General features: G+C 40.0%; 1 protein-coding gene across 9 annotated transcripts in view; it reads right to left on the reverse strand.

The window, feature by feature from the left end:
* Positions 1-317: 317 nt before the first annotated feature.
* Positions 318-14,350, reverse strand: part of dixdc1b (DIX domain containing 1b) — a 32,668-nt gene continuing 18,635 nt past the window's right edge. The window contains exons 1-20 of one of the 9 annotated variants that reach the window (XM_034098952.2): positions 12,674-12,884; positions 11,821-11,947; positions 10,826-10,951; positions 10,281-10,512; positions 9,926-10,027; positions 7,500-7,585; positions 7,309-7,412; positions 5,829-5,912; positions 5,400-5,453; positions 5,199-5,249; positions 4,990-5,094; positions 4,725-4,778; positions 4,530-4,601; positions 4,029-4,082; positions 3,684-3,833; positions 3,092-3,155; positions 2,914-3,010; positions 2,619-2,727; positions 1,618-1,697; positions 318-1,489 (exon numbers count right to left, since the gene is read on the reverse strand). In XM_034098952.2, coding sequence (XP_033954843.1) covers positions 1,414-1,489; positions 1,618-1,697; positions 2,619-2,727; positions 2,914-3,010; positions 3,092-3,155; positions 3,684-3,833; positions 4,029-4,082; positions 4,530-4,601; positions 4,725-4,778; positions 4,990-5,094; positions 5,199-5,249; positions 5,400-5,453; positions 5,829-5,912; positions 7,309-7,412; positions 7,500-7,585; positions 9,926-10,027; positions 10,281-10,512; positions 10,826-10,951; positions 11,821-11,947; positions 12,674-12,736 — 1,890 coding nt within the window. In that variant the 5' untranslated portion in view covers positions 12,737-12,884 and the 3' untranslated portion in view covers positions 318-1,413. Of the gene's footprint in view, positions 1,494-1,617; positions 1,698-2,618; positions 2,728-2,913; positions 3,011-3,091; positions 3,156-3,683; positions 3,834-4,028; positions 4,083-4,529; positions 4,602-4,724; positions 4,779-4,989; positions 5,095-5,198; positions 5,250-5,399; positions 5,454-5,828; positions 5,913-7,308; positions 7,413-7,499; positions 7,586-9,925; positions 10,028-10,280; positions 10,513-10,825; positions 10,952-11,820; positions 11,951-12,673; positions 12,885-14,350 lie in introns of those variants that run through there. The other 8 variants (XM_034098951.2, XM_034098948.2, XM_034098949.2 and 5 more) reach the window with 8 other exon arrangements.

Below are 14,350 nucleotides of genomic sequence, written 5' to 3' on the forward strand. Positions count from 1 at the left end.
TCTCTCACTCACTCACTCACTCGCTCGCACGCGCACACACACACACACACACACACACACACACACACACACACACACACACACACACACACACACACACACACACACACACACACACACACACACACACACACACAGGGCAGGGTGAAGTTTGGATTACTAAAGTCATATGCTAAAGGTCTGTGTCTTAACATCAACACACACACACACACACACACACACACACACACACACACACACACACACACACACACACACACACACACACACACACACACACACACACACACACACACACACACACACACACACACACACACACACACACACACACACACACACACACACACACAATAAATAGTTGGGTGGTCCTTTGTTCTAGCAGTCTCCTTTAAATCTCTGACGTAGAATTCACATCTCACAGGAATCTCTCTTTGAACAAAAAATATTCACAAACTTAAAAAATGTAAGGACATAGACTCAATACGCAAATGTACAACATTTTTTTCATAAAGTAACAAAACTACAGTGCTGTTCGTCTGTATTTGTACATAAACACAAAAGTTCCAGCATCATTTATTTTTCACGAAATGCAGTTCAGTTTAAGCGTTTCGGTCTACATCAACCCAGATTAGAACTAAGGTCCTTTCTGCTGAAACTGATGATATCAATTCAGGAGTTTTTTCCTTTGAACTACATTTTATTCTCTGTTTGGACATCTCAAGATGACTGTCACCCTTTGTGTTATCTGCGGCCTGCCTAAAAGGGTTTTGTATTTACATATATAGACATATATGTTAATACAAAACGTATTAATAGTAGAAGAAGCTGGTTTCTGGGCAGATTATTTGTACGCATTAGGTCAGAATGTCACCAAACCTTGTGAACTACTAAAACAAAACGAAATTGTACAAAGTTTGCATGACTTTTTCGGTGCTTGTAACCTTTCTATTATAAAAGTGGTATTTTTTCCTCACCCAAAATAAGTTTTCTCTATTTTTATGCTATGGTAGATAATACTGTAATTTCACTTTACATTCACAAGTAAGATTGAAAAGTAGTCATACATATTTCTAATATGTAGTCTGGCTTGTTCCAAAGACCTTAGTAATACACAAGAATACAAAGTGATACTGAACTCTTCAACATGAGAATAAACATGTGTTTTCCTCTTAACAGTAAAAACCTCTTAACTAGAGAAGAAACAACACAACTGTGTGTTTAGAAAAAGGTCATTTAAATAAATTGTCCATCTACTTTCCAGTTTTGATACTACAGTACAGCATGGCAATAATAAGCAAATGATGGAAATAGCTTTTCTAAGGCACTGAGTTTGATGATATTCTAGTTAGATTGTTTAAGGCTATCAGTGTGACTTAGTACCAGCTTGTTGAAAATTCATACAGTATTTCACTAATAATGTTGGCTCTTAGAAGTGTCCACTGGTGCCTCCGGTGAACAGTTGTCTGGATGGGCCTCTTGGATCATCCTGACTAGGGGCAAAAACAGAGTGTCATGGCAGCTTAGCTTGCACCTACAATGGCCTAAAAAACAAAGATACTGCTTACTGCGGAGAGTCATGAAAACAGAGACAGAGATACAGAAATAATGCAGTACCTTTCTTCCCCATGGTCCTCTTCTACCCAAGCCACTATTTTCCCTTCCCAGCCTGGAATAATTGCTCCATCCAAAAATACCTGCACAAAGCAATAAATACAGCGTACACTCAAACAAATGTTAAGTGTCTATCATAAGATTGCTTCAGCCCTCATCCACTCCACTGCTTTTCTGCACACGTTCAAGTGTAAAAGGATCTTTAAAGTGCTAGATGGAAGTACTTAAATGGGACATATCATGCAAAATGCACTTTATGATGTCTTTCATACATAAAGATGTGTCCCCGGTGTGTCAGGGAACTCACGCAGCGTCAGAAAAAAAAACCCTCTCTCTTTTCCTCCGTACCCACATCTCTAAAAACAGGAGTACAACGGAGCTGATCCAGATTTGCGTCCGATATGACGCAATATCGGAAATGTGGACCCACGGCACTATCAGAAAGTTGCTATCAGAAACAATGCCCGACTGTTTTGGACATAACATGGTCGGTGTTTACATTAGCATCGCTAACACTCAGAGCTAACCTGTACTGGAGAGCATGTGTGTGAAGAAGCAGGAAATAAAAAGGAACTCACCTTGTGGCATAACCGGCAAGAGAGAAAGCCTTTGAGCTCCAGACTGTTTCAGAAATAATCCTTAATAATCCATGATATGGCGTTTCATCACGGCAGTATTTAGTTTAGACAGTAGCTGCCCCGCATGAGCTCAGCCCCCTCTTTTTTTTATTTTGGATCATCTTTTTTAAAGCTTTATCAGCACTTTTGAAACAGGAAGTGAAATAGAGAGATATGAGGCATGGCTAGAATGGGTGATCTGTTTGGTATTTTGTGCAAAACACATCATAGACATGTTTTTTATATATCTGAGACCTATGCTATTGCCTACAAATAGCATGATAGGTGACCTTTAATGTTTTAATTTGAGTTGATTCAGTTTCTATTCAGAGCAGGGTGCACCAAATGACTGTCCTGTTATCTATTTGTTTCTACGCCTTCTCTCACCTCTTCTTTCACAGTGCCAAACTCAGGGTCCAGGGCCTTGAAGTGATACCTGTAGTTTCCCTCTCGATCCACAGCTGCCTTTACGTCCTTTAAAGTCACCTCACCCAGCCTGTACAATGTGAACACAAAAACACACTCATCATGACCGCTTTATTTTATATTTGTGTACTTCTTTTCTTCCTATTGCTGACAAGTCTAAAGTCAGGTGTTATGATTGTCAGCATCGATTCTGTCTGTCAACCAAAACATTGCAACATATTTACATTTTTTTTTCTTTATACACACAAAAACTCACCTTTTCGGTATATTGATCATGGAAGGTGTTGGGGATTTTCCAGTAAAATAAAGAATTTTAGTGGAGGCAGAAGACCCACTATTGGTGTGACATACAGCTGTGATAACAGAAACATAGTCAGTAAGATTGTTAATGTTTGAGCATTTGAATTTGGGAGGTAAGATTTGGAATAACTTACTTGTGGAAGACCAGGTTTCAGAGTCAGTGAGTTGGCCTTTGCGTCTTGGAGACTTCCCCCTTCCCTGTTGTGTTTGAGAAAATGTTGAGTCCCCTCTATGATTTTAAATATCTACATTTTGCCAAAACAAACTAGAACAAATATGAATTCACAGTAGTAAGACAATTTCATATCCAAGGTTCAAGGTTCTTTATTTGTCAAACTAACAGTGTAGTTATGTCGATCGATGAAAATCTTGTGTCACAGGCTTCTCCAACAGTGCAACACAATAACACAGATAAACAGAAAAATATAGTGCAAGTAAATAGTAAAAGTAAATACAAAAAGAAAATAGTTTATGCAAGTCATTGAAATATGATATATTAGGTAAATAGATAAATAATTTGTAAGTAGCAGCCAGATGAATATAGTGGATGTAGTTTCAACAGTTCAGGTGTTTAACAGTCTTATTGCCTGTGGGATGAAACTGTCCCTGAGTCTGGTGGTTTTAGTGCGGATGCTACACTTTCATTTATGCTTACTCCATTAGGCAGTCAAATCAGATGTTAAAGTGGCAATCTATGTATAGTTTAGGAAGTCAGTGTGCTCGTACCCTGTGTGGGTGCACAACATGCAGTCTGTCAATGAGTGACACTATGCCCTGCTCCAGGGTGTCCAGAGTGTGGTGCTGCGGGTCGTGATCTCGGAAGTTGTTCCTCAAACTCCGAAGTGAATCTCTGAGCAGCTGAACCTCCTCTGCCTGCTAGCAAAACCATGTCAAAAACACAAACCCTCATTTTATCATCAGCCGCTGCGTAATTGTTTCAAGCCTTACAGTACTTGTTTATGCATGACATTTGAAATTGTTTTTTTGGAGTTCCCTGTGGTTGACTTATAGCATGTAGCCTCAAAAGAAGTCTGACTAACTTACCAGACTTTCAAAAGAAACAATACTTACATCTGACACGGAGGGAGCAGGATTTCCAGAGTAAGAATATCCATTGTGTTCTGTCTATGAAGAAAGAAGACAAAGTGTCAGTTGTGTAATGTATATCTGAATGTGTGACTGCCTGAAGCAGACCAAATATGTAACATAAAACTGGGCTGTAAAGATTTTGATGCAGAATGTTAGTTAAGAAAAGTACCTGCATGCTGCAATAAATGGACAATCAGACTTTAAAACACACTTAAACAAACCTGCCATAAAGTTTAAATATATCTATTCTAAATGACAGATTTATAGATTAAAGTGAGTATGTTTTATACTTTCCTCATGCATTTAAGTATGTTTTAGTATGCATTTGCTGAAGTAGAACAACTGCAAAGCAAGACTGTGAAGGGCACTTTCAAAAAAAGAGTAAATGAATACCTTTTGGTTCTCACACATGGCATTGAGCTGGACAGAAGCTGTTTATCCCACCATACTTCCCATTTGAGATCCCAGCACTGGCTCACATACCTGCTTTTTTTGACTTTCTTCAAGCTTGTGTTTGAGTTGCTGCAGTAGTCTGTCCTTTTGTCCTACCTCCTTCTGCAGCCAGTCAACGAAGGAGAAGAGAGGTTCATCATGTCATACAAACAAAATGTAACAGATGCTGTGTAACAGAAAGTCAGGAGAACTCATATAGGTTACAATAAAAGAGAGGCACTCCACCTTGCATTCACCCCACAGCCTGTTGCATTCCTCCATCTTCCACTGTAGCTCAGCCTATAACAGAGAGTACACAGTATGAATACACAGTAACATACATAGTTGTGTATGTTAAGTTGCTGTGTTGCTATGTGTATTTAGACAAATGGGATAGTAAATATAAGATAAGATAAGATTTACTTTATTGGTCCCATTTTGTGAAAACAATTTTGTGATCGTAGTTAAAAGTTTTACATTTTGACTTTTAAAAATGAAATAGAGTGTGTACATTCTGGTTGTTGAGTTCATCCTTGGTCATGCTGGCTCTGAGAAGTTCTTGCTTCATCTGCAGGATCGATGCCTCCTGAGTGCAGAGTCTCTGCTGCTGGGCATCCTGAACATTTACAAACCAACAGAGAGTCGACAGCTTAGCAAGCAGCCAGAGTTGTATTGAACTGAGCAATGAGATAATCAACTGCAGACCGGGATGTGTCTTACCTTGACTGCCTGCATGTTTCTCATTTCCTGCTTACAGCGCAACACTTCCCTCTGAAGCAAACAGCAAACAACACGCTCTGAATTTAATATTAATCACGGTGTGCATTACAGAAATGTGCTCACTCAGTATTCAAATGTGAGTGTCCTTTCAAGAAAAGAAAATGTTTTTTTTAAAAGACAACAAATGATGAAATAGTTTACTTTCAGCTGCTGGGCCTCGTCCATGCTCTGATCCAAACGGCTGCGAATGACTACCTGGAAAGAGGGAGAGAAGAAGTAATGTAATGTGCGAGAACCACAATGGACTGAGAAAGAAGTGACACCGATACCCGTGTCACCCTCTGACACACACACACACAAACACACACACACACACACACACACACACACACACACACACACACACACACACACACACACACACACACACACACACACACACACACACACACACACACACACACACACACACACACACACACACACACACACACACACACACACACACACACCAACCTGGCGTAAAGAAGAAGAAATATGATCTGTGCTCAACACAACGAGCTGGTGAGAGAGCCGAGAAGCACCGAGAGAAGTAAACAAAAACAAAAGGAGAAACTAGTGTATAACTACCAGTTGCTGCTCAGCAGTGCCTTGGTCCAAACTGAAGGACACATCCTGCTCGTCCTCAGGCAGCGAGCCATGCAGCAGCAGGGCCTAAAAACAACGAGAGTTCAACATGTGACTCGGTTTGTACTTTGGAGCGAGGCCGCTGTCTTCTGAAAGCTCCGACAAGTTAAGTTGAGTTGTCTGACGCATATTAAGCACAGAATTCAAATGGCCTGAAAGTATTGTAAGTATTGTGGTTGTATCCCACCAGATCCCAACCCCTCCGCAGGTGCTGCAACCAACCAATAGGATTAAAAAGAGGAGCAGCACAGACATGATCCAGTCAAGCCAGAACTATGCTTTTTCCCATTAAGTTATTTCATTTGTTTCATTTATTTATTCATTAAATCCACATCTTATTGACATTTGGATCTGTCTTTTAAAAGAAACCTGTGTATAAAACATATTTATAGATATGAATATACAGTTAAACTATGGACAGATTGACAGATAAATCACTGACATACGGTTTCAGAATTAACAAAAGCAAAACAAGTGTGATGCAAATACATTTAAAAGTATAACCTTTTGAATTAAATAAGAGAATATATCTTATTTGAACCCAGATAATGATCAAATGTCCTGTGAACCGACATTGTAAGTGCTATTGTTAAAGACCGATCTCAATTTTCTCAATCTCGATTATCAGTATATAATAATAATAATAATTAATTGCATTTATTTTAGCACTTTTTAACAAGTGCTCAAAGCGCTTTACATTACATATTACATATATCAGACATGTAATGCATCAATACTGTGGACAATACCCACAGGAGCGATTTAGGGTGAAGTGTCTTTACCAAGGACACAACGGCATCTTGACTCCTAATGTCAGTATTGGTTAGGGAACATTACCTAGGTAGGTTTAGCTTGGGAATTATGTTTTTTTGCACAACCTCAATGTAAAAATGTACATTAATAGTTACCTTATTTGGAGGAGTAAAAGCTATACTAGGTATTATGGCGTATGTTGGTTAAAAGCATGCCCATTGAATAGTGAACATGCATGTATAGAAATATGTAAGATCCCAATAATAAGGAGTTCAGGAAAATGAAAACCCTCTGAATGTGCAAACAGTGCATGCTCTCGTCACATGTGCTCCAGCACTGTCTGAGCCGAAGCATCAGATTCTTTCAAGTAATGTATAACTATATCTCTGGAGCTAATACATGTCTGTATTTTCTTTCAGTTTAAATAACATATATGATCCTGAAGCAAAGTACACAGTTTGACTTGTTTCCATGTGGGATGTGGACATTCATTTTACAGAATTTGTATTTATTGGCCAGCTTTAAATCCCAAATCTTCAAAGACAGGAGATGAGAAAATCTAAACTATGCCTTTAAAGTTACGAAACATGAAAGTCAAACAAAATATTCACGTTAAAAAACTAAAATATGTATTTATATGGACCGTAATCAAACCTCAGCATGCACGTACCTGTAGAGCAGAGACCAATTTCCGTGTCTCCTGCACCTCCTTCTCCAGAGTTTCACTGAGGGAATCCTCCAACGCCGTCTCCGTTATAACATGAGAGGAATCATCTACATGCACACACAAAACACAGTGTTTACTTAATGTTGTCCAATGATAGATGTTGATGTTTACGCATTAAACGACGTGACCCTCACCGCTGCTCTCCTGCTGCGGGCCGTCGTCCTGCTGACTGTCTGAGAGGCTGCTGGCCAGAGCTCTGGGAGAGGACAGAGGACTGAGGCTGGAGGACGACAAAATACCAGTTAGTTACTTCTATTCAAGAGAAGTGTGTGGCTGTTACATCCTACTTACACAACACGTACATATATTACACTATGTGCTACTACATACAACTTTGACATGGCTGCGTTTACATTTGTTGTAATATATCTGTGGTAATACAGTATAAATATCTGTAAGTAATAAACTCTCTAAATACATTTCCTGGTGAAGCCATGTCTAAGCTTTCAATGAAACAAAAACATTTGCCAAAATCAAAATGACATTATTCAAAACTGTTAATTAGCATATTACAAATATTGCAAACTTTTTGCAAATCAAACCACTGACAAACTGCATAGTGTATAGAGACGCTGCTATGAATTAACCTTCTGTTTCCACAATGCCTGGTTGCATTGTATAACTGTTAGATAAGCGTAAAAGAAGCATACACTCACACACACTTGCAAAGCCACACACACACACAGACACACACAGACACACACACACACACACACACACACACACACACACACACACACACACACACACACACACACACACACACACACACACACACACACACACACACACACACACACACACACACACACTCAGAGTATGTGTTCTTACCATTTAAACGGCTTCCCCCCCATAATGGGCAACGAGTGGACTCAACTGTCCATACTACTTCAGAGGAGCCTAGGTTCCTCCCTGCATCTCTACAAACTCATGACACTTTAAATTCTTGTCACCCTCACACACCCCGCCCCTCGCCCTACAGCTAGCTGTCATGGCAACCAAAGCAACAGTCACTGCTGAGCATCTCTCACTGATGTATCTGTCCTTCACTGCAAACATCGCTGCTACAACCCGCTGCTGCAGATACACGCTTTACAACATCAGGAGGATACGTCCCCAGCTGACCCAGAAAGCGACGCAGGTTCTGGTCCAGGCTCTCGTCATCTCACGCCTAGACTACTGCAACTCCCTCCTGGCTGGTCTACCTGCATGTGCCATCCGACCTCTGCAGCTCATTTGTATACTAATAAAGGACTGGCTTATCTAAAGCCAGTTGAGTAGCACTTGAAATGTTTGGCTCTATGAAACCTGATGGACTTATATGATTCTGTTTTCTTCAAGTTTGTATCTTCTTGGTCGAACGCACTTATTGGAAGTCACTTTGGATAAAAGCGTCAGCTAAATGCAATGTAATGTAATCTACATGTGTGACGGCAGCATCAGGTAGTTATTGCTCTGTCTGTCTCTCCAAACGGCATCTTCATTCTACGAACAAATCAATCAATGCATTTCTCTTTCCATCATGGAGAACACACACATGCCTACAATACAACACACATCTGATGGTTTAAAAAGAGCACAGCGGAGCATAACAGGACATGTGACTACAGAAGATAAAGACTGGTTGTTTCTTTTTTGCTATCATCTGCCTGTGGTTTGCACAAATCTTCATAAGCTAGCAGAGAAACACACACACACACACACACACACACACACACACGGGTCAGGGTGAAGTTTGGATTACTAAAGTCATATGCTCTGAGAAACACACACGCTCATGGGCACACACACACACACACACACACACACACACACACACACACACACACACACACACACACACACACACACACACACACACACACACACACACACACACCCACAAACCACTGAATAAGGCAACTGTTTCCAAAGAGTGGAAAAGCAGGTGATGAAAGATAAAGATAACAGAGAACTTTAACTAAACTGACACGGTGAACTGCACAGTGTAATTAGAAACACAGGGAAGTTTGTTTTCTACCAAACACTGAGGCTCAAAATCATAAATTGATTGTTTTAGTACAAAGAGCACATTTTATTCCACAATAAAAGCACTAACCTCCAGTAACCTCGTTAATGCATTTAGGCCAACAAATGTGAAGATGATTTTAGTAAAGTTTTAGAACTTCTTTAGTCTATCATCAAATGAAATCACTGCATTATTCAAAAGACTTAACAAGAAAACATGATGGGTGTATGAAGGATGAAACTACCTGTGTATTTCAGGAGACTTTGCGAATGCGTTTTGCCATTATTTTACCAATTATATATAATAGTGATTTCTATGTCAGGGTTGGCTAATGATATCCAAGGTTCAGCCACTTTTTTAATAATACTGCCAGAAGTGTGTCTTGTCTCAAGATTCTGGTTTTATATTAAGCACTTTTATACGATCTACTCACATCTGCCTTTAAAATGGAGACACAAAGAAAACAGAGTATATCATAGATTATGTGTGGATGTACAGGACAGGTATGTATGATGTTTGTGAAGTTCAGGTAATGTACAGTAAGCGCATTACCTGCTAGACTGAGGATTGTCAGAATCATCCGGAGCTGCTCTTTCGTACTGCTTAACCAGCGCACGAACACAAATACTCTTATCCGCATCCGACCCCCAGCTACTGACAGAAGACAAACAGAGCAGAGGTTATTTATCTATAAAAAAGTACTGGCATACAAATTGATCCCAAATATAGAGACTTAATATGTGAGCATTGGTGATCTGTTTGTCCACCAGAGGACAGCAAACACTACAGAAGTGTCTAACAAATGATTGCTGCTGTTCGAGAGAATATTTTGATATTACATAATTGGATATTAGAGAAAGACATTGAGGGTTTTGTGTCTATGTTAATTGTATTGCTGCCAGCATACCTGTGGAGACGTATGGCGCGTGCGGGCTGCGAGGCGTCATGTCGAGCTGATGCCAGAGCCGCGGCGGCCCCTTGAGCCAGCGCTACGGGGGAGAGAGGGTTGTGGCTGCTGGAGCTTCGAGTCAAACTCCTCCCGCCTCCAGAAGCAGCTCTGTGATTGGCTGAGGGTTTGAAGTGGGCCGCCAGCGCCAGAATTATCCTCATTACTGATTTGAGATTACCATCGACAATGTCTGCAGACAGAAAGGCAACATATGATCAGTAATGACCTACACATTCACAGTATTTGCAATATACGGTGTAACCTTGGAGTGCCGGGAAGCTTCATAACATAATATCATTAGGAAAATGCCTTTAAATATTGCAAAGAATATGCTGTACAAACATGCACATGATCTCTCTTCCCTGAGGCATATCTGTCACATGTAAACACATGATATACATTCGTATGTTTATAATATAGGGTCAGCAAGCAGGAAAGCATAGAAACACCTACTCTCGATAAGAGGGGAGAATGAAAACATAACAGATTGTTGTGTGATTTACCTCTTGCGGATATGTGTGGCATGCGTATGTGTCTGGAGGAAATGAACTGCAACACTTGCTCCACATTCTTCCTGCTCTCTTCTTTGTTTTGTGGAGCAACATACACTTCTTCCAGCACTTCCCCAGCTGCCAATTTGAATGAGATTTGATAGAGAAACAAAGTAGTAAATCATCACCACAAAATGAGCAAGAGTACAGTAGTTTAGCAAAATAATAAAAATGATTTCACTTGATCAGTTCAATGATTTTAAGCATCGACCAGTGGCTTTATAACTTGCTCTGTTGTTTGGTTCACAGAAATCACACCATCCTTTTTGTGGCCACAGTTTTAGTCTATATATAGGAGGCTATATGTGCTTTTGTGGTGGAAGATTTAGAAAATGTGTGCTTGTTTCTTTTTAACCAAGACTGATGGAACAACACAAAGATGTGTATTTCTCTTTTTAAAAAAAGGTGGTATGGACGGAGGATGATTGGTAGATGAATTTAAAAATATTGGGTTCACTGCAGCAATGAAGGGTTTAGGCTTTACTCAAAGGAACAGGGTTGAAATGCATAAACCAAACATATTTATCCTGCTGTAAATTGTTGTTGCTTTTTGTCTTAATAACATCTAAATTAAATGATTGTAAAAGCAGAGAGGTGACATTCTTTACGTTCACAGAATTAGATTTTTGTTTCCTCTTTCAGTTAATACAATGAAACATTACAGTGTCTTACCATCGAGTGTTATCTTCAAATAATCTGACAAACTGTGACCAGACAAGTCACAAATTGCAGTATCCTGTGTTGTGCTTCTGCAAATTCTTAGTATGTGATTATATTTAAATATGGAAAGTCATACCGGCCAGTTGTGAAAGTGCAAACTGGTGACAAATAAAAAATGTTTTAACTCATAGATAACAGAAATGATTACATTGGAGAAGTTTCATCTTCCAACTAGAGCATGTTTCACTTTTTCTTGGTGTTATGGTGCATGACATGTGTGTAATTACCAACTATCTCAATGAGTTGAGTGAGCACCACCCCATCCTGCAAATCATGTCTGAGGTTTGTGATGGGCTTCAGGCCGGGTTTCCTCTTCAGCTGACAGTTCACCCAGGAAACATAGGCTGTCAGCTGCTGCTGAAATACATCAATCAGATACACACAAATCCAATAAACCGCAACGGAACACAACACAAAACACAGCTTAGAGTAGGGGCCAAAAGAGGCTGAGACCCAGGCATGACAAATGAGTCCCTTTGTTTATTATGTTGGGACAGGAGGGGGGGGGGGGGAAGGGTCCGTCTATTGTCTCACTGCCTATTAAAATGTGCTTTTGTGTGAAGGTCAATCATAAAGTCTCGTGTTCCGTCCATGGTTACACGGTTTAGCATTCACACCCCGCGTTATTTCACATGATGACTCCACCTTTACCGGTGCTGTGCAGTCACGTGACAGCCCGTTGTCCGGGATACAATACAAAAAAACGCACCACATTTTCAACACAGAAAAAGGGACTTAATGTAAACTAAATAGGATGTTTCGTTTGTTTATGAAACTTTAAGACTTATACGAAAACTACTAAGTGTCCTACTCTTATTTCCTGATGAATGTTAAACTTGCCATTATTACTACCTTACTACCGTTAACTACAATGCTTTTTTTTCCTAAATAAGAAACAAATGACCGTTAAATACCTGATGTGAACAAACAACAGGAATAACTTATGTCTACATAAAGTTGTAGCACTTTAAGGTTAGGGTGTCTTGCTATAGGATGGTTAGCAAATTCAACTGGCTTCCGCTTGCTAAATTGTGGCTAGCCTTAAATAATTAACATCAAAATTAGTAACGTAAACGTTACCTCATTAAAGCCCCCATGAAGAACCTCATCCAGCAAACTTCCTCTAGAAAGTGAAGCTATCATCTTTCCCCTCGGAAACCCATCTACGTTAGCTAGCTTGTTAGCTCCATTGACTGAAACAACAGACCCCGTTACTAGCTGCTGCTGTACTCCAGAAAACGTCAACAAACAGACAATTGACTGACGGAGGCTGCACTCTGGCTTGGATGGAGACCGGCATCAAGTCACCAACACCCACATGCACGACTTCCGGTTGCAGGTTTAAAAATAAATGCGCTTTGATGAACACTTCCGGTAATGCAAGAGATCATGTTATCTTTGCCTAAAACATTATTTGAGCTTTAAGAAATAAGTCTATATCTACGGAAGAGGATTAGGGCCACATGAAAAACAAAAAATGTGGTATTACTGGTGCTCATAATGTGTATCACTTTTTACTTTTTTAAAGGTAGAGTGGGTAAGGTAAGAATGGAGAAACCAGCTCGAGTGCGCTAAAATTTGAAAGTACACAACCGGAAAAAATCTGCCCTTCCTTCAGACTTCCTCCCAGAGCCCCTCCTCCAACACACACGAACGCGCACATGACCAATGAGGGCACGAGATAAATGTGTGCACGAGATGGAAGGCTGACAGGCAGGACGCCATCCAGTTATTTTAGCCGGCCGGCTAAACAAAAATGATTTACAGCGCTACGGCTTCCACAGATGACATTTTTGTATGTATTTATTGTCAAAGCATTTAATATATTCATTGCTATCGGGATGTTAAGAATATAACAAAAAGTGTTTCTGAAGTGAATTACCCAGCGCCATATAGAGAGGCGAAGTCCCTCCCTTTCCGGGAGCCTCCATGGGACCCCGGAAGCGTAAAATTATACATTGAAGTCAATGGAGAGAGAAAGGTTATCTTTTGATCCCGTTTGAATGGTGCCACGAATGACACATATGATGTTTGTCAATTTAAAAGAATATTTTGCAAGTCAAAAAAATTAAAATGTGTCGTAAAACTGTGAAGTTACACATTTTTTTGTGTGAAACCGCTGAGTGAACTACAGGTCTCTTGGTCTCGCACAATACGCGTCACCATCACAAAGACGGCCGTCACGTTAGCAAATTTCACCTGTTTCTTTCAGAATGAGAATAAAAGTATAAAACGAGGTGAACATCACTACAAGTCTGGACACGTTGAGAGCTGTACATACACGAAAGGGGAGTTAGTCGGTTCTGTAAGAGCAGCGGGACCGGCTTTACAAGATGTTGGTGAGTAATATGAGTGCAATGTGTAACGTTAATGTCAGCTAGCTAACATTAGCTAACAAGGTACACTAACGTGTTTTGTTTCAGTAGCTAGTTTTCTCCTTAAGAACTTCGTGGTCTCTGTGTATGCTGTGGATAACATTAGTGTTCACAAGAACAAGGTACACTCCCGTGTTTTGTTTTAGTTGCTCTTCAGATTGAAGCGGCCAGTTTTATATCGACTATACTGTATGTGTGATCTCCTTTTACATCTCGTTGTGTCATTTGAGTTTATTTGCTGTGTGTAGATTCAAGGGTTTTGGTTATCTTGTCAATTTGTTTGGTTATCCAGGCACAGCTGTGTGTGACTCCCTCTGGTACACTGGTATGTGTTTTCCTAATGTAGAGAGCATTGATTAATTAATAAACTACACACTGAGTC

The sequence above is a fragment of the Pseudochaenichthys georgianus genome, chromosome 14 (assembly GCF_902827115.2).
Source record: "Pseudochaenichthys georgianus chromosome 14, fPseGeo1.2, whole genome shotgun sequence".
NCBI lineage: Eukaryota > Metazoa > Chordata > Actinopteri > Perciformes > Channichthyidae > Pseudochaenichthys > Pseudochaenichthys georgianus.